This window comes from Xiphias gladius, chromosome 24 (assembly GCF_016859285.1).
Source record: "Xiphias gladius isolate SHS-SW01 ecotype Sanya breed wild chromosome 24, ASM1685928v1, whole genome shotgun sequence".
NCBI classification, from domain to species: Eukaryota; Metazoa; Chordata; class Actinopteri; order Istiophoriformes; family Xiphiidae; genus Xiphias; species Xiphias gladius.
The window spans coordinates 21,274,459-21,293,897 of NC_053423.1; the positions used below are offsets into that span (position 1 = coordinate 21,274,459).

At 42.6% G+C, this 19,439-nt stretch overlaps 2 protein-coding genes across 5 annotated transcripts in view; both read left to right on the plus strand.

Annotated features, from left to right (window-relative positions):
* The first annotated feature begins 963 nt into the window (after positions 1-963).
* LOC120786461 lies at positions 964-6,365 on the plus strand. Its single transcript, XM_040121921.1, has 2 exons — positions 964-1,187; positions 4,404-6,365. The coding sequence occupies exons 1-2, from the start codon at positions 964-966 to the stop codon at positions 4,996-4,998; spliced, it is 819 nt and encodes a 272-aa protein (XP_039977855.1). The 3' UTR covers positions 4,999-6,365.
* A 470-nt stretch (positions 6,366-6,835) lies between these two features.
* The window catches only part of LOC120786177 (zinc finger MYM-type protein 4-like), a 30,664-nt gene continuing 18,060 nt past the window's right edge, over positions 6,836-19,439 (plus strand). Inside the window, exons 1-12 of one of the 4 annotated variants that reach the window (XM_040121400.1) lie at positions 9,789-10,113; positions 10,151-10,299; positions 10,595-11,300; positions 13,730-13,891; positions 14,621-14,697; positions 14,931-15,083; positions 15,709-15,947; positions 16,102-16,300; positions 16,491-16,694; positions 16,932-17,082; positions 17,169-17,284; positions 18,257-18,439. In XM_040121400.1, coding sequence (XP_039977334.1) covers positions 10,622-11,300; positions 13,730-13,891; positions 14,621-14,697; positions 14,931-15,083; positions 15,709-15,947; positions 16,102-16,300; positions 16,491-16,694; positions 16,932-17,082; positions 17,169-17,284; positions 18,257-18,439 — 2,163 coding nt within the window. In that variant the 5' untranslated portion in view covers positions 9,789-10,113; positions 10,151-10,299; positions 10,595-10,621. The other 3 variants (XM_040121398.1, XM_040121399.1, XM_040121401.1) reach the window with 3 other exon arrangements.

Consider the following 19,439-nt stretch of genomic DNA (forward strand, 5'->3'; position numbering starts at 1 on the left):
CCCGCAAATCTTAGACCCTCAGTGAAGAGAAGGAGAAGCCAGGTAACGCTTTATTACACAGGCCGCAATGGTTAACAGGAAATGAACAATTTTGACAACTGATTCATCCTATAAGTCTTTTTTTTTTTTGTCAAAATGCTTCTGGAATATGAATATTTTGGTTTTCTTAGTTGTCTACATGTAGGATAGTAAATTTAATGTCTTTGGGTTTTTAGACTATTGGTCGGACAAAAAAAACCCCCCACACATTTAAACATGTCAAAAGCAATGAAAAAATTCCTAATAGTTTCCATGGGAGTTTTCCAGAAAGGGCCATGTCATTTCGTCACAAAATATGAGTCAAATAGAGACTGTTCAGTTGTTATACTTGCAATTCTGATCAATTGCGAAATAGTGTGACCTTAGAGGCAGCTGAACATGCAAAGAGGTGCAGTATGTCTACGGGAAAGCAAACAATCCAACATACACAAAGAAAATGTCAACGATGATGAATGATGAGTTATTGGTTGACTTGGATTTAAAAGTGGTGGCTCTTTTCCGGGACATTCCTCAAGACCTCACGTCTCCTGGACGTTCAACCAGACGTCGCTCAGCCCCGTCCGTTTAGCACCTGTTCCCTCCGGCTGTAAACCGACCTGGGGAAGAGGGAGAGGAGGTAAAGTAGGTGGTGTCCACCTGACCAGCACCGGCCATGCATCATTAATGGACATGCATCATTGATGGCGTCTGCTGCCCACAGGTGGAGCGGTACAATCCCCTCTCCGTTCACCCCCGCCCCCCCCCCCCAGGTCCAGGTCATTGCAGTAGTCCACTTCAGGGGAAACATTTGATAACTACCGGTCTTCATGTTAATATGCTGTCGCCTTCAGGGCTGTGCGTGTGTGGCGGGATAAATCCGGTTTAACTATCAGAGGACTAGTTCGTGTAAGCTCTCCCCCAGGTGCGACGCAGACCCAGGCATCCATGAGCGGCACTGCTGGAGCTGCACCCCCGGCAGCCGTGCTCGGCTTGGGCTTGGACATCGGCGGGCCGTGGCACCAAAGGGCCGTCCGAAAGAGCGGAGCGCTGGCCCAGACCCACCTCCTCACCAGCTCGGCAGGAGGAGGAGGACGCAGGGGCCCCCAAGCCCCTCTGAGGCTGCCTTCTCTGGTGGGGCCTCGCAGGAGCAGCGGCACGGCGCGTCTCAGGTAAGCTGCACGTCAGCATTTAGCCGTAGGCTGAAAGGATTTCACGGAATTTTCCTTTTCGCTGAGGAACCAGCCGAGTTTCATTTGCTGCGTCTTCTCGTGCTCCTCGTGTGCCGCCACTACATTCAGGTCACTCAGCGAAGGATCTGTGTGTTTCGAAAGGTTCCTTCCTTTTCCAGTCATTCAACAGCACTTGTTGTCTAGTCCTCTGATAGAAATATTCCCAGAATCCCCAAAGACTCTTCTGACCATCTGGGTGACAAAGCATTCTGTTTTCTGCACATAAACAATAAAAGGAATTCTGGAAGAAGCACAGAAGAGGATTCTCAAATTGCATCTGTATTTCCTGTTCAGGTAGCCAGAAAGGACAGATCTTGCTCATTTTGTTTTAGCATAAGAAAAATCAAACATGTTATTTCATACAAAAATGTAAAAGAATCCAGTGCGACATCAACGCCTGCAAATACAGCAGATATGACACTTTTTAAATTTTGTTCCATGTTGTACTGATTCACCAAGGACACGTGCCACGTCTGTCTGCCACCTTTGCTCGGATTAGGAAAAAAGAGAAGCAACTTGAGAAACGGGCTAAAAATCTTTTTTTGGTTGCGCAGCGGGCGGAATATTTTTTCAGCCAGAGTCTGGAAACACCGTCGCGACAGGACTTCAGGAAGGGTGCGGGTTTCAAATCTGATCTCTTGTTGGACCCGAAACGCTTTGTCGATTGATCACATGAAAGGAAATTAACTTGCAACATTTTTTTTTCTTTGATAATCAATTAATAATTTTAAGCAAACATGCCCAAACCTTTCCATCTCATAAATGAGGATTTTCTTTTACATACAGTATGTGATAATAAACTGATTATATTTGGGTTTTTGACCATTGGTTGGATCCAGGCTCTGGGAACTCGTGATGTGATTTTCTTTTTTCTCAATTTTTTGACATTTTAGGGACTTAATATTGTCAAAGTTAATTGAAAGAATAATCAGCAGATTAATCAGTAATGAAAATAGTTTAATTTCTTTTCTGCTGTATGTATAGTATAATGTTTCAAAAAGAGTTAACATTGCCTCACATTTTGTGTTTTCAAAAATATACTGAGATTTATTTAGAGACATTATTTGATTTTGTCTTCTGAGTGTCTTTGTTTGTGGAATATTTAACTCACTACAGCCCACAGTCCTTAAAGATTGAGAGTTGGGTTTTGTTTTGTTTTTCTGAGTCTTTAGGATCCCCTCCTCTTGGATGAAATAAAATAAAGTTCAAGTATCTTCATGAAAATGACGCCAAAGTCACAGTGCAATGGTCAGATGTTGGCATGGTTGCTCAAGCTTTTGTTTGCTTGTTTGTTTTGATCTGGATTTTGAGCCTAATCTAGGGTCAAAAGATGGAGGGTGACGTCTAGAAACTGTAAAGCACTTTGAGATAAACTTGTGATTTTGGCCTATGTGACACAAACTAAATGGGCTTAGTTCAATATTTCTCTTTTAAGATTTTCTTTCAAGCATTATTGCCTTTTATGGGATAGTTTAACGATATCGATGTAGACATGAAATATGGGGGGAGATTCCCAACCGGAATGGACTGTTATATGGTCTGCGTCCTAAAAACACGACAATCCTGTTTCACGTCATTTTTCCTGCCCGACGTGCACCAACAGACCAAAAAACCAAAGTCACCCAGACTCTGGCGCGTTCAGATAAAGGACGGCAGCATGTCCGGGCGACTCGGTGGCCTACAGTACCCATCATGCACCTGCGTCACTGCGGCTCTGATTGTGGTTAATCAGCTGCATGTCATCTCCACCGTCTCTGCTGTGCCTGTCAAAGCGCAGGTTGAACGCTTGACTGGAGTTACACTGTAATTGTTTCCTCTCTGGTCCGGTCCAATTTGATAGCATATCACAGGCCACTTCTGTGGTGCCCCCACCACCACCACCACCACTGGCCTCCTTTGAGTACTAAGGTCTGGGGACCAGTGTGTCATAAATCTCAGGTGTGGAAACTGATCCGTCGCCTGATGCAGCACCCGGTGGTGCCACACCGGCTTCACTCAGAGGAGGGAGAAACCTGAGCGAGGCGCACACACACACACACACACACACACACACAAACACGTCAGGCTCTTAAACACAAACACAGGCGACACCTCCCTGACTGTCCAGCAGAGTATTTGATGACCTCCACTCACCCAAGCAGAGCAGGTTTTGAATAACCATCAAATAAACGAGGCGTCATGAGAGTTTGTACAGACATACACAGACAGGGGATGAATCCCGAGGACTTCTGTGACGTTTCCTCTGGTGCAAGAGGCATGTTGACACTTCTGTCCGTAAATTACATGTCGGCGTGCTGGCAACGATTGGATAGGATACTATCGGCTCTTTTCCACAGCAGTAACTTCAGACCCTCCTCAAAAACACTGGGAAAGCGAAACTCCAGGTTACTGATTGCTAAGTTCCCGCGGATGGAAAGAAACTAAATGAAACTTGGCATAGATATTCATGGTGAATGAATGAATTGTAATCGTAACTTTGGTGATCCCTTAACTCTCATATATTCCTACCAGTCAAACTAACGACGTTCTCATCAGCCTCAGCCGGACATAGTGTTCAGAGCCAATTAGCAAACGTCAGCATGCCAACTCATTACGTGGTTGATATTAAACCAGCCAAACATCAGTATGCTGACATTAGTATTTAGCTCAAAGCGCTGCTGTTCGTCAGCGCAGCCACTACCATGGTTTGCCACGTCTGCCTCTTTGGTCCAGGCCACAATAGGCTGTATATGGAACTGTTGGACGGATAGGGGCATTCGTGTTCTCCAGAGGATCAACCCTTCTGACTTTGGTGACTGACTTAAAAAACACTGCTGTGCATCGGTACAGTCTCACAGAGCCGCTGGCACAGTCTTGTTATTAACAGAGGGGTTGAGTCGTGTTAAGGTTAGGGTCTCGATAACCACTCACCCAAAAAACCTTCGCAGCCCACGCAGCACTTCCTTGGGTCCTCAGCAAAAGACCCGCCGAGTGTGAGGTCGACCGGATGAGCAGTTGTTTGGAAAATCGAAGGACAGACAGACAGAACGACGGAAAGAAGGAAAGACAGAGATTTCACCATTTATTAGTAGGAATCCCGAAAACATTTTTAATACTAAATCTTCCTTCTGCGTCTCTCTTTTGCTTTTGTTTTTTTTCTCCCGCCGTTCTCCACAGCCTCAGTGAACCGTCTCTCCGCAGCCCAAATGAGAACGTCCAGTTCGAGGGATTCTCCTGCGGCCGTGGCCCCAGTGTTTTGCAAAAGCGACCCCCGTCTCCTCCTCCACTCTACAAGTCATCAGCCCTGCTCCCTTCCAAGACCTGCCACCCATCCGCCAGCCGCCAGCCTCATCAGCGGCAGAACCAGCGGCAGGTCCAAGGCTGCAGCAGACCGACCTATATCCACTTCTCCCGGGCCATCCAGCCCAGCTCCAGGCCAAGACCAGTGAGGCGTCATTCACACAACTCGACCTTGGGCGCAGACACGGGCGACCTCCGACCTTTCGCGATGCAGTATTGTAACTCCTCGTCTCAGGGAGAGCCTCTTTCTGTCATTGGGAAGCCTTGTCTTCCGAGCTGCAGTCAGCGCCCCGCTCAGGCTGCTACTGCCGGTCCAGCTCGCACTCAGCTTCATGTGTTTCTGCCCACAGAGGCGGAGGCAGACGAGGCGGACAGCGAGTCTGTGGATGAAGGCTTCATGGACGAGCTGGACAGTAGGATAACCTCCATGAAGCTCCAGCAGGGGGCGCCAAAGACAGTTACATACCACTGACAGGCAAAAACAGATGGATCACCTGTTGTTGTAGAATATGGCCAAAAGTATACGGACAACCCTGTCCATATATTTTTGTGTTCTGGGGCCTTTTTTTTTTTTTTGTTAAAGATTTGGGCTAGAAATTTTTATTGATGTTTCAGAAAATAGTGTGCTTCCTGCTCTATGGTAACAGTTTGTGAAAGACCCTTTCCTGTTTCAACATGACATGACAATGATCTGAACACAAACAGGGTCCAAAGGTCCTGACTTGGACCCAGGCCTCATTAGCCAACATCAGTGTTGGACCTCACCAATGTTCTCGTCATTGAGTTGGAACAAATCCCAGCAGCCAGGTTCCAAAATGTGGTGGAAAACCTTCCCCGAAGAGCATGTTTAAAGCCCAGAGTTTCGGAATGAGATGTGTGACAGTCGCATATGGTATATGTGTAATGTTGATAATGAGTGTCTGCATACTTTTGGCCATGTAGTCTATGTCTGTAAAAGCAGCTTAGACTTAAACCTCTGTTTACACTTTGGTCTATCTAAAAGTTAGTGCAATGACATGCAGTTGTGCTGGAAATAAGAACATGGGATTAAAAGTAAAAATATGGTTTCGTATTTGTGACTAAACAAAAAATTTCAGAGTTCCCAACCTAAAAATTAGGGCATTTATATTAAATTTCACACTATGAATTGCATTGTTTGGTAAATTTGGTTGCAAAACAATGTATTTTCATGTCTTTTTTGCATGAATATGCAAACATTTTCATCACCATCCTGTTTCCGTTGGAGTCAGGTGCTATGCAGACAGCTGTGCAAACCATAAACAGTGTTTGTGTGTTAAATCATGTGTTAGTGTAAATACAGTTTGGTTTGAAGATTTAATTTGGACTTCGCTGCAATACAATCAGTCGATATCAAAGGCCAGAAGTTAATAAAAACTGGGAAGTATTTTTGGATGTTTTGGGCATCAAATTGTAATTTTTAAAATGAAGAAGGAATGGTGCAACTAGATCTGGCAAGAATAAGCTGAGTAATAAATCTACCTTTATGAAGCAGTTTCTGAGTATGCAGTGTACATTTAATTCTGTAGTTGTTTTACACCACCATCACCTGAAAAAGACACAAGTGTGTTAAGGTTTTAATTGAAAGAGAAATAATGCAACACTGTTAGTGTGGAGCCGTCAGTCAGCTCTGACATTCAGAGTTGATGTTTCAACACAACGTCACTTACATTGTTCCAAGTTGGGTGTATGGCTGCAAATTTGGAGCTACTGTGGTTATTATTTATAACATTAAAAACAACCTCTCTCTTTGTGGTTGTTTTGCATCCCACATCTTTTGAATCTCTGTAGTGATTTTTGCATCTGCAGACATTTTGAGTCTCTTTGTGTTTTGTGTGTCTCTTTGAAGTTGACTTGTGTCTCTTCCTGGTCATGTTGTGTCTCTTTGTAGCTATTTTGACACTCTTTGTGGTCATTTTGTGTTTCTTTGCAAGAAACAAGTTTAACACCTTTTTTTTTTTTTTATCATTCGGTGGATTGAATATGCTTTCATGCAGATAACCAGAGGAGTCTTTGGAGATGCTAGAGACACCCTAAGAAAAACGATGTGTGTTTTCAAACGACCTACTTGATTTTTTAAAACATTAGACAAACCGATGTTGGCCTCTGTGACTTGGAGTAAAAAAACTGCGGCTAAACTGGCCCATAAAGCTGAATCTACCTCCGAATATCACCCCCAGACTAAAATTGTACTAAAGTCTGTGAGCAGTGGTGTCCATATACTTTTGGCCTGTACACGTTTGACATCAGTGGGGGCGGTAGTGAGCTCCCGAAGTTTGACAACTGCCATAAAGTAAAGAAAAGAAGGAGACACACGCTCTGCAACAAGCAACACTCACTGGAAGAGAATGATGTAGTAATGAGCTAATAATCCGTGGCTTTCGGTTGTAGAATCTGTTTTAAAAGCACCGAGTCGCATTTTATTTTCTTTGCAAAACCCACGGATCAGGATTTTGGAGCAATCATGGCGGCTACGGAAAGTGGCGATGGACACCAACGTTTGGTCACCAATCAAGTCCCGTCTGTCCAAGTCTCTGGCGCGGTAATTTTCTGCACGTTGTTACGGCTGTATACATCCATTACAACGTTTCTATAAGTAAAACTCCAGCTATAACTGTTATTCAACCAGCGCAGTGGTCAGTTATCGTGCTGTGTGAACAGATTTACACGGTAAAACCTAGCTAACCTCAGCGGGCTAACGAGCGGGCAGAGAGCTAGCGTTAGCTTAGCAAACGGGGAGCCAGTTGTTTTCCTATTCGCAGGTCGTGTAATTTGTAAACATATCATCGTAACATGGATGGACCCAAGGGAGCGACTCGGGAAGAGGTAACTAAACCCTCCATTTTCAGTCTGACGTGAGGTTGTGGCGGTTAACCAGCAGGAGCAGTGTTCAGCATCAGCCAGCGAGCAAGCTAACTTAATGTCGTGCTTGTTTGGCAGTGAAAAGACAGAAACATAGCACCGAAGTCGTGTCAGTTTATATTTCCAAACCCGTGTTTTGTTATAGCAATTTTTAATAATACATGCATGTTCCCTGTGATCACATCGAGACACTTCTTCGTCAAGTTAAGTACATATTCTTCACGGCCATTCTGCAGGAGTTGATATGTGCATGCAAAAATAATCTTAAACCTTTTCTTTCAGCAAACGCAAAAAACTTGAATGCCTCAAATATCACTCTGTCCGAACATCAGTGACTTTATAGCTGCGTTCATCGTTTTATCAGCTAATCATTATTTGTTGTTGTTGTTGTTGTTGTTTTTGTTTTTGTTTTTGTTGTTGTTTTAACTGCTATATTCAGCGGGACTAGAAGTGTAATGACAGCAACTTGGCAGCAGCTGAAGGCGCTTAAAATGTTTTGGGTTCTCGTCGGCTGCCATTGCACGATTAAATGACACTGAAGTTATGGTTATTTATGGTTATTTATGGTTCGTTGTGCACATTTACAAAAACAGAACCAGTGTCAGTAAATCCACAGTATATCCACCCTTTTTAATTTTAAAGACGCGAGCATTCCCCAGGCTCATTCAGATTATAGTAATACCAGTGTATAATAATAACAGGACAGTCGTAAACTCAGTTCTTTGACACACACACACACACACACACACACACACACACACACACAGACACACACACACGCGGGTATTTGGAGGCGGTGACCAAGTTCTGGCAGTGTGTTGGAGGTGCAAGCGGACAGGTTAATGGCGTTGAAAACCATTTACTCAGGTCCTCAAATGCAACATAGCCGACAGTTAACTGGTGTTGATGAGGGTCTGACTACCGGGGGGGGCAAAGCAGAGAAAGGTGTGTGTGAGAGTATGCAGATTTATTGAACTAAGTTAAATGCATTGATTTGGAACCATCTTACAGTCCTTGTCCTGTATGAAAACAATGACATGAATGCGAAACGTACAACATCGCTGAAGAAATGTTTCTTCTTAGAATAGAAGTTTGTGTGTGTGTGTGTGTGTGTGTGTGTGTGTGTGTGTGTGTGTGTGTGTGTGTGTGTGTGTGTGTGTGTGTGTGTGTGTGTGTGTGTGTGCAGGCTCTGGAGTAAAAGGCGGAGTGCTCCGCTGTGTTGATGTTGTTAACGTAATATATCTCCAGCAGTGGAGAAAAGCCTCTCTGCCGCGGTGCTGCTACCAGAGAAAGCATCATTCTCCAGAGCTTTTGAAATGAAATAGGCTTTCGACTGAGTTAATGTCTTCGCCCACCAGTGTTGACTGAAGTTTTGTGAAGTGCTGCAGTGTGTGTCGATCCGCCGGTCTCGTCTGATAGTGCTGGAGTCCAGTTCTCTGCTCTGCTAATGTTAGTCTGTAGGTGATTGGGTATGAAGTATCAGCAGAGTACCTCACTACGTCACCTTGGTCTAGCAAAGCTAATTATTAATTCAGTAAATCCTGAATGTGCCCATACGCTTGTCTTTTATGAGCTCATGAAAGGAAAGTCCAAAACAAACAAAACCATATGTGCATTTAAATGCGGTTAACTACAGCAGGGCATTCCTGCAATTTCCTTCAGTGTAACGGACCATTGTAATAACAATTTGGGACTTTTTTCCGATAGTTCATTCACCAAAACAAGTGGCTGAAATAGTTTGCTCAAGTTACACTTGTTTTAGGAAAATAAATGATTACGTCTTTTAATACACAAGGCAACAATCAAATGTGAATGTTTTTTGTTGTTTGTTTACATAATCAGTAATGTATATAAACATATTAGTAAACAGGATCTTTATTTAAGTACGATTAGGTGAAAAATACACCATATGTAGATAAGTTATTTTTGTGAACATACATCAAATGTAACTTTTTGAAACACTAATCCATGCAGGCAATGTTTGTAATGTGTGACGGATTTACCCACAAAAAGTTATTAATAGAAAAAATATTTGACCCCTGCTTTTCAAAATGACTTTTTTATTCACAGATATAGTGACATATAAAAGTTAACTCTATTGCCAAATATCGCGTAGCACAGAATTACCTTTATTGTGCTGTCGTCATTGTCATGGGTGAAATATTGTGATCGTATTGTGAGTTGGTTCCCAGCTCCCAGTTTACACAACAAACTCACGAACCAGTGGAGAAACAAACCTTCACTGTCTCTCTAAAGTTTCATTTCAGCTGTTAAAAGTCTTTCAAGATTAACATCTAAACTCAACAACTTCTTCAGTAGGGTAATTTTTGACTGAGCAGCTCAAGGCATTAAATTTCTCTCCCCTTATTAAAAATCTATGCTGATGCTTTGTCCTCTAAAACACTTTATTTGTGTATACCAGCGTTGTTAAATTTGCCAACAAAAACTGATGAAATTTACACTCAGTGGCCACTTTATTAGGTGCAGTGCATTCAGAAAGTATTCAGACCCCTCACTTTGTCACATTTTGTTACGTTGCATGTTTTGTTATGTTAGGATAGAAGAAAATGGATATGTCCACGACGTATCTAACAGAAAGCTAATGTTTTAAACATCACTTTTTAATTACGCCGTGATCATGTTTTGTCAAATGCAGCTCTGTGATTGAAGAGAAATGAGGCAGCAAGAATATAATTTACAAGACTAAGTATAACGGGGGAAGCTGGAGCTTTGCATGATTTCAGAAACCTTGTTGAAACTTGTGAAACTGTCGTGTTGTTCATATGACTGCTTTGTAAATACATGTTAAAAGTTTTTTATCTTATTTTTTTTCTGTCTGCGGTGAATAGGTAATGGGAAGTCAGAACTTGGGCAGTTTTTGTCTGTGAAGCAAGTAAATAACACATTTAATTCACTCATGCACAGGTGAACTTATCACTGCTTATGTCAAATCTCAGCTTCCATATTGATATTTGGAGTTTCTGTTTGTGTTCATCACAACCATCCTGTTAACAAGTGGCGGGTTTTGTTTAGTTGCTTTACACTCGACAAACCAGCAATATGAAAGACATAAAATAATGACAATAATTTAATAATTAAAAAAAAAACCCTCAGTTTTCAATAGCACAAGATGAAAATCAGTATTCTGGCAGTAGACATTTATGTTTATTGTTTATTGTTCAACATAGGTAACAGAGGGGACAGATGGAGAGTCCATGGAAGCTATTTCAGAGACAGAAGCAACAGTGGACGTTGGAGACCCAGAGCTTGTTCGTCGATCTTCTTCCAGACTGTCTGAACACGGAGAGGAGGACAACTTTGTTGCTGCTGAAAAAGAAACAGAACTTGAAGAAACTGAGGCAGCTGTGGTCCCTTCTGCTGCATCTGTGTCTCCTCAAAATCCATCACCGTCACGGTCGTCCCTTTCCACAGATGAGACATTCAGCACGACGTTGGTTCAGGTTGGGGACCCAGGTGGCACCTCAGAGTCTGGAAAGGAGGGTACTGAGGAGAAAACTGAGGAGGAGTTTGACTCACATGAAGAAAATGTTGCAGTAAAGGACAACAGTTTAGAGGAAAGTCCTGCAGGACCAGCAGGACCAGATGTGAGTGAGGATGCAGATAGGGACACGACTTCTGATTGCAAAAAGAAGACAACACACACTGAGGGAAACGTTGATCCAGGCATTAAATCTAAGGAGGACATCGTCACACGGCAGGAAAAGGAGTCTCATGGTTGTAAACTGACGGTTTCTACAGCTGACGACCTCGACGAGATGATGGACATTGGTACCGTGGATCAGATGGAACAAGAAGCTCAGATGAAAGAGGAGGAGGAACAGAATAGTGTGATGGATGTGGAAAGCAGCCGTTCACCTGCCACTTCAATCACAGGTAAAATGAAACAAGTTCTGCTTCTCAGTGAGTTTATCACAAAGTGTTTGTGTTTAAAAAAAAAAAAAAAAAAAAAAAAGTCATGTTGCTCTTGTAGGAAAGGAGGTTGTTTTTGTTTTTGTTTTTTGGTTTTTCCAGATATTGTGGCGCACAAGTTAAAGATATCATGTAATTATTAATTACTAATGAAATATTATTATCCGTACCTCACATGTATGATCATCAGATAAACCTTTATTGTGATTTTTGTTGTTTTTTAATTAATCAGCAGATTAATCGACATTGAACACAATCATCAGTTGCAGCCCCTAGGTGATAGCAGTGAACGGCTGAAAAGCATCGCCGTACACCGCATTACTTGCAAAGCTGCTTTTCTCATGAATCATACCGAATACGTATTGAATACATGCTGAATTGTGGCGTAAAGATACATGAGCACTTTTGAAACATAGAATACATACCAGTGCCGGCTTCATCTGTTTAGGTGAAGGCTCTAATCACCTCTTTTTCCCCCGTGATGTGAGAGGGAAAGAAACCTTCAGACTCCTCAGCCAGTTAAAACTGGCTTAACCAAAGTTTTGCTGTAACTTTATTTTCTTTCTGCATAAGGGAAGATAATTCCTCATGTTATTACACTGCCCTTAAGAAGGAGGAAGAAGTCCTGCGTTTAATTTCTCTTTGTCAGTGTTTAATGTGCCGCCTGTCTTAATTTGTACTTGCTTCAATTTGACGGCCCTTAATCCAGGCCCGTCATTGTGATTTTAAAGTAAAAGTAACACGCGCACACACAAAATTCCCATCATGTTTTCCCAACACGCTGCATGTCTGGAATAGTCACAAACTCTAAAAGCCAATTGTGACATTTTTAAGTTTTGGTTAGGCAGCTGCGTTTTAGGTAATGTATTCCTATATGTTCTCTTACATTATCATTACACATTGGTCCCATTATTTTAGGTAAGTTTTCCAGGGAAAGTGCGGAACATTTTCACTTCTCAGTCCAGATGTGGTTCATTTCGATTTGATTCTTGATGTTTCAGCTACATCAGATAAAGACCCGTGTCACACTTTTCAGAAATTTATTCTGTGAACTTAAATTTCTTCTACATTCAACAAGTGAACGACACTGTTCTTTCCTTGAATATAAAATTGTGTAAACTGAACCTTACAGGCTAAATTGTAAACACATTTCCCGGTTATAAGATTGTGGATTAAGGACTTATTTTCCCTGGCAGATGCAAAACAACTAAAACGTGGCACATCCATATTTTTTAGGCCTACATGTTTAAAACAGTTGAGCAAGATTAATTTAAAAAAACCACATCACATACAAGGGTGTCGTCATTTTCAGTGGTCATTGGTGTCAGTAGCCGTTTCTTCAACCATGTACACACATCGACTTTCATGACCACTTTGAGCACAGACGGGACAGAAACTGAGAGTCTGCTCGCTAACTCATCTGCACCATTTGTTCTTATAAGACTTCAGTCTGATATCTGCAGACTGGTGTTAGCTGGTGTTAGCTGGTGTTAGCTGGTGTTCGCTGGTGTTCGCTGCCCAGTGGGGGAGAGACCGAATAAAGTAGAATCCCCACATTGTTCACTCGGCTTCCGCAGCCTCACGTCTCGTAGCCAAACAACAAAACACAAAGGGGAGCTCAGATCAGAGTCTTTTTTTCAGTCGGTCCCTCTTGTAGATGCGATCTCTAGATTTGCTATGAGATATCCAGAGTCGGCCAACCATCCTGAGTCACGACAGTCCTGTAAACCGCAGCAGGTCCACGTCACACTTTAAAGGGCTGTCATGACTCAAGGCTGCTAATGTAGCCCGCTATCATCCATGTTACTTTTTAACTTAAAGTAACCTTTTTGTGCACATTGTAGTAACTCAGTCTCCACAAAGTAAACAATTAACACATCATGCAGCCCTAACTGAGCCAATTACAAAGAGTAACCGCTGCATACAGGTAACATTTAGCACAGATGTACCTGTTTACTGAGAAAAGGCACAAATGCAAAGATCATTCTTGGGATTTTAAGAATCTGTGTTGGATAATTCAAATAAAAAACACAATTAGTAGGAAAATTATTTTATCGTGACTGTTTTATCCTGTCGTGCACTTGTGGCTGCACAGAGGTAGAGCGCTTCCTGTGAATTTTGAAACGATGAGGAGCTTTATGCAATTAAACCTATAACCCATTGACCTGACTTCACTGTGCAAAGTTCAGCGACCTGTCGGAGCACAGTGTGAACAACAAAGCTACAGAGCTGGGATAACTTTCCTGTGTTTTTCGAAGACAGTTTGGCAGGGAAGGATTCCTCTTTTGAGTTCTCCTTTTCCTGAAGACATTTTCGCGTTTGGAAGTTGCTACTCCGAAAACACGGGTCCACAACATCCCATTAATATCTATATTTTAATTTTTCCCTCACAGTCTCAGTGGCAGAGGACAGTAACTCAGTTGAGGAGGAAACCGATGTGAAACCTGCTGTAATGCCACCCCATGCAGAGAAGGACCAAGTGGAGGAGATGAAAGTGCCTTTAGATCTGATGCAGTCCAGCTCATCGCCATCGTCTGAAGCCACGGCCAGCACAGGTAAAGGCACCACAGAAGGAAGGAGCTTAAGATCCTCCTGGTGATATTGTTTAAGAACGGGGACGACTGCGCACGTTTTCAGGTGGTTTCTCCAGCAAGACGTTCTTGTTGACATGCAAAGCGCCACAAATAGCTGAGTAACAAATATAAGTATGATGCCCGGCTCCTCTCTCACCTCCGCACAGCAGGCCAATCATGAAGTGGGTGTAAATCAGCAGAAGGTTACAGAAAATGGCCGGACACAGATACGTCTTGTCCGATGTTGGAAAAGTGTGGGGAGAGGGTGTCTCCAGAGTTATCTGACCATCCGACACTGCAGCTCGGAAGGACTAGAAATCCCACTTAAATCTTTTACTATAAACAAGTGTGTGATTTTAAAAAATGAACTCTCATCCCACTTTTTTTGCCGAAAGTTAGGTTTTCAGAATAGCACGGGCTCCCTTAAGGATGTGTATATACCTGCTGAAATACCTCAAAAGAGACAAACCTTCCAATTTCCAATAAATTCTGTGATGTGATTATGTGCGACTCTATACTGTGGCGTAGTATTTAATCTGTTACACTCACATGTATCAGTTCTGACTCAGCTGCCGAATCACGGGCCATGTGAATTCATCAGGGGTTTTTGTATGTCACTGTTGCAATGGATGATTAGTTTCTGCACGTAGTTACTTACTTTTCACCCTTATTCACAATTAATCAGCTCACATGTTGCTTATGTTCCTGTAGGAAGAGACAGCTCATCGCCAGCGACCATGATGAATGGGATGAAAGTAGTTAAGCTATCAATACCAAGATTAGACACTGTAAGTATGAGTAACAACATGTTTGCACCTACATATCTGTGCTTCTCTCAAATGTCTGATTTCAGCATAAACGTTTGATTGTTGCGGCGTGGATTTTACAACACCTTGCTAGTCCATAGAAAACCATTGCTTTTGATGGTACCACGCAACAAAGAAGAGTTAAGAAAATGTACATCATATATAGTAGGAAGTTCAAGCAGGCAGTTTTTGTCTTTTTTTTTTCCTTGTTGTAGGAGAGATTACGGGAAGCAGCTCAGTCAATCAAGTTGTCTCCTTCACCACCTTTGGTCAAGGTGAAGGATGAGCCCTTAGATGAGGAGTACGAGCAGGCTCTAATATCTTCTACATCTACAGCAAGCGTGAAGGATGAGCCTAATACTGCCAAGGTGGGTCACACGCCTCTGCTCGCAAGGATCTATGGACGTTTTACTGCTGTACCAACATTGCCTCGAGGGTTGATGTGAGGTGGCAGGGCAGAATGACTAACAGCTCGTCCCCTTGTCGGGAATCCTTATGTTACACGAGCCACCAGAAACACTTTCTTAAACACTAACTGAGGCTGCGTTCAGACTGATTTGAGCCCTGTGTTTAAAAACCCCGCCCTCTCATTCATTTAACCTGCTACCAGACACCCCCATTTTTGTGTATTACTATCCCGTCAGCCCGAGACGCACCAAGTGACCCAAGTGTAATGGGGGTCTAAAAGACGCGCTCTCAACAGACTCAGAAGAGACTCAATAGCTTAGCTATATTAAGGCTACAAACCACCCATAGTGTAACTTATGGACCAGTAGTCGCTCCATTCAAAGAGAACATCTGCTGTTGTGAATAGAATACAGCTGAATCTCTAGTTCCTGAATATAATATGACCATCAAATCCAGAAGAAAAATAGCGTCTTATACCAGACCCTCAGTCAGGATTTGATTTGAGTTCAGCAGTTTTTCCGACGGAGCGGATCCAGAATCACCGGACCATCACTGACCTCTGTCTCACTGTTCTCTGGTTGACAGGAGGACTTGAGGATTGGATCGGTCTTCTCTGTGACTCCAGCTACCGAAACACAGACGCTGCCCACCGTCAACCCGTCGTCTTTGCACATGTCCTGTTCCAACTGCAAGAAAAGCCTGATGAAGGGGCAGACGGCCTTCCAGAGGAAGGGCTCCCCAGAACTCTTCTGCTCCACCACCTGCCTCACCACATCTCTCCCCACTGTCAAAGGAGTCACTAAGATCTGCCACAACTGCCAAAAGTTAGTGCAGTAGAAAGTAGTGATTTTTTCTTGCTTTAACAAAGCCGTCTGTATTTCCTCTTTCCATACTTACGACTGTTTAGATAGTTAAGATAAAGCAGAGAGTGTTACTGAGTGGATCTCGAATTGATCGCGTCTCTTTTCATGCTCCCAGGTTGATATTTCGGCCTCAGGACGTCATCCTGGCTCCAGATGCTAAAGGAGCCATGAAGGAATTCTGCAGCCAGAACTGCCTGACCTCCTTCAACTACAAGAAAAACGCCTCCAACTACAGGAAAACAGCCGCGACCAAAAAACAACTACAACCGATAGCACCGCAGTCACTCTGCAGCATGTGCACCAGATACTGCATTGTAAGTCAAGCAGAGTAGAGCAGCAACTAATGATTTTTTTCATCATAGATTAATCTGGCAGTATACATATTAACATATATATATATTAACAGTATACATATAGTACGGACCTGTAAACTGCAATTTTGTAAGTGAAAAGATTAATCTCGGAAATAATATCATTTTTTTCTTTTCGTCATCCCTCTTACAGAGCAAACATGAGGTGATCCTGAGCGGTGCTGTCCACAAGATCTGCAGTGACTCCTGCTTTAACCGCTTCCGTACTGTAAACAACCTGTCCATGGCCGGCTGTGCGAACTGCAGCTCCTACTGCCACAACAAACCGCTCACGTTGAAGGTGGACGACAGCAACAAAACTCTGTGCAACGCAGAGTGTCTGGCCAAGTACAAAGAGGTATGAAAATCCAAAGCCGGGGGGGGGGACCTTTAAAGGAATTTGTTTAGGTCAGATTGATGCAGATGAATCCTAGCAAACAACAAGAGTGTGATAAAACATAAAAATATTCAACTAAGACAATATATTCCCACAGTGTTCCTTCAGAGACTGTCAGCTAAAACTGTGAATGGAAAAAGGGGGCGAGGTTCCTTTGACGTACCACACATTCTCATTTTCTCTTTTATTTCGTCGCAGAAAACCAAGATAACCCATCCTTGTACTATGTGTCGAACTACCCGTTTACTGGCAGAGATGGTTGACAACAAGAACAGTGACGACTCGGTGAACCTCTTCTGTAGCAGCAGCTGTGTGATGGCATTCAAGGTTCAAACTGTCAGTGCCTCAGGTACTGGACAACAAGTTTTCATTACTTATTTTATGATGGTAACTCTTGGCCCTGTTTCTGTAATAAAACTAGTTTCTCTTCGACAGGTGCTCGGTTGAATTGCGATAGTTGTGGGAAAAACACTGTACCGGCCTACCACCTAGCCATGTCAGATACCTCCATCAGGAACTTCTGCATGCTACCATGTGTCATGGCTTTTCAGGTAATGGGTTTTACTGCCTGTAAAATGCCAAATAAAGACTTAAAACACAATGTGTTTGAGTTATTTTGCACTACACAACACACTGGAAGATACAGTTGTATTAGAATGCAAACTTTAGGATGATTTTAGGGGTCAGTTCTCCAAATGTGTTGTCAAGAAATCCTCTGTAGTAAGTTTAATGTCAGAACCTTTCATAACCTTTCATACCTTAAAGTTATCACGTTTGATGCATCATAGTAAACAAGCCACGGACTTGAAGCAACGTGCTCCGCTCCAGGTTTAAAATGCACAACTGAAACCGTTCTTTTAGACTTGTCAGAGATTTTTATGACTGTACATCTGACACTGTACTGTGTAACTTAATTCAGATATATTCTATTTTTGGAAATCAAATGATTTCGCAATGCGAGATGTCAGTAAACCCAGCTCCCTGCCACTACTGGTACTCCAACTACGACTACGGTCATCTGTGCTGTTCAGACAACGCCCCGTATCTCACCTGTGAGAGTAAAATAAAGCATTCCCTATGAAATCTGTGCTTAGGTGTGATGTGAGTCTACTCTGTGCATGTAAGCAGTTTGTCATCTTGGAATGAGAGTGGACTGTTCCCGTGTCTACATTATCATTGTAGTCCTCCATCAATTCAGTGGAGGATGTTGTTTCACCTGTCACCCGCCAGCTCTTCGATATCAGTGATCGTACATTTGGAAAATAATTCATGTCATTGCTCTATTCTTGCAGAGTCAGTGGTGGATGCGACAATAACTGATAAACTGTTGCATCGTGTGCAGCATCGTTGATGCCACTTGTTGCTTTTTTCATGAACTTTAGTACAATAATGCGTCTTAAATATTACAAAGTAGACGCTGTAACGGCTAAAATCAACATCATACTGGTTACCAGAAACTGTACCTTTCTCTTGCAGTGGTTCTCAAACATGACTCTTCTGTTGTTGTTTTTTTTCTGTTGTAGGAAAAGTTCAAGAAGTCCCAGAAACAGGTGAATGTCTTCACCAAGCTGCCAATCGGATCCACACAAATCCAGGCCGTCACTCCTACCCAACCTCAGCAAGATGTCTCCAAAGGGCCGCCAAAACTGAACTGCTCCCAGTGTACCCGCACCATAACTTTCAAACCTGAGCTCATCCAGATCAAGGTGACTTGTGTCTGTGTGTCTGTGTGTGTGTGTGTGTGTGTGTGTGTGTGTGTGTGTGTGTGTGTGTGTGTGTGTGTGTGTGTGTGTGTGTGTGTGTGTGTCTGTAAAGAGTGTGTAAAGCGAGATTTGGGTCCACTCGACTTTTAGTGTGGGCTCTTATATTCCCCGAGCAGGCTGCCAGATTTTCACCGACAGCACTGCATGGGAAAAGCCTCTGGAAGGCATTGATCCGTGGGCTGTATTTCTGTTGATACAACAGGAAAGTAGAGAGAGAGAGACAGAAGAGAAAGTTCCACTAATGCCAGAAGACCTGTGGGATTTCACTGGAGTTGACAAAAGTAAATAAAAACCCAATGCGATTTCAATGGCACCTCCATGAACCCCCGCTGTGTGACGGAATATGTCTTGAAACACAGAAAATGCACGGACTTGAACACAAGATACAGAAAACCTCCTCCTCCACATAATGTATGGATTATATAAAAGAAATAAAAAAGTTATAAAACAAAACATTTATATCCCAAATATTTTGTAAAAGTTTGTAAAGCTGCACATGATGCACCAATTATTTGCCCTGATATTTGCTGCCACCCCAGAGCAATGGAGGTGAACGCCAAAGTAAGTTGTTGTACTCTATTACGACGATTGCTTTTGTGTGAACCTTAATATGTTGTAAAGCAACTTAAAACAACCTGTTCTTTATTTTGAAATATTTACGATAAAGGAATAGTTTTGGGACATTTTGGGGAAATAAGTTTATTCACTTCAGTTAGATGAGAAGATTGATATCACTCACATACAGTGTCTGTCTGCCAAATATGAAGCCACAGTCTAGTGCAGAACCCCTATTAAAACAATGAATTGTTATTTTTACACTCTCGTTCAGATTAAACAAACAAGATTGAATGTTTTAATTAGTGAGCTTTAGAGATGGTGTTTGTTGGATTTTTTTTTTTTTTTTAATAACCTTTGGACAGGGCCAGGCTAAGCTGTTTCCTCC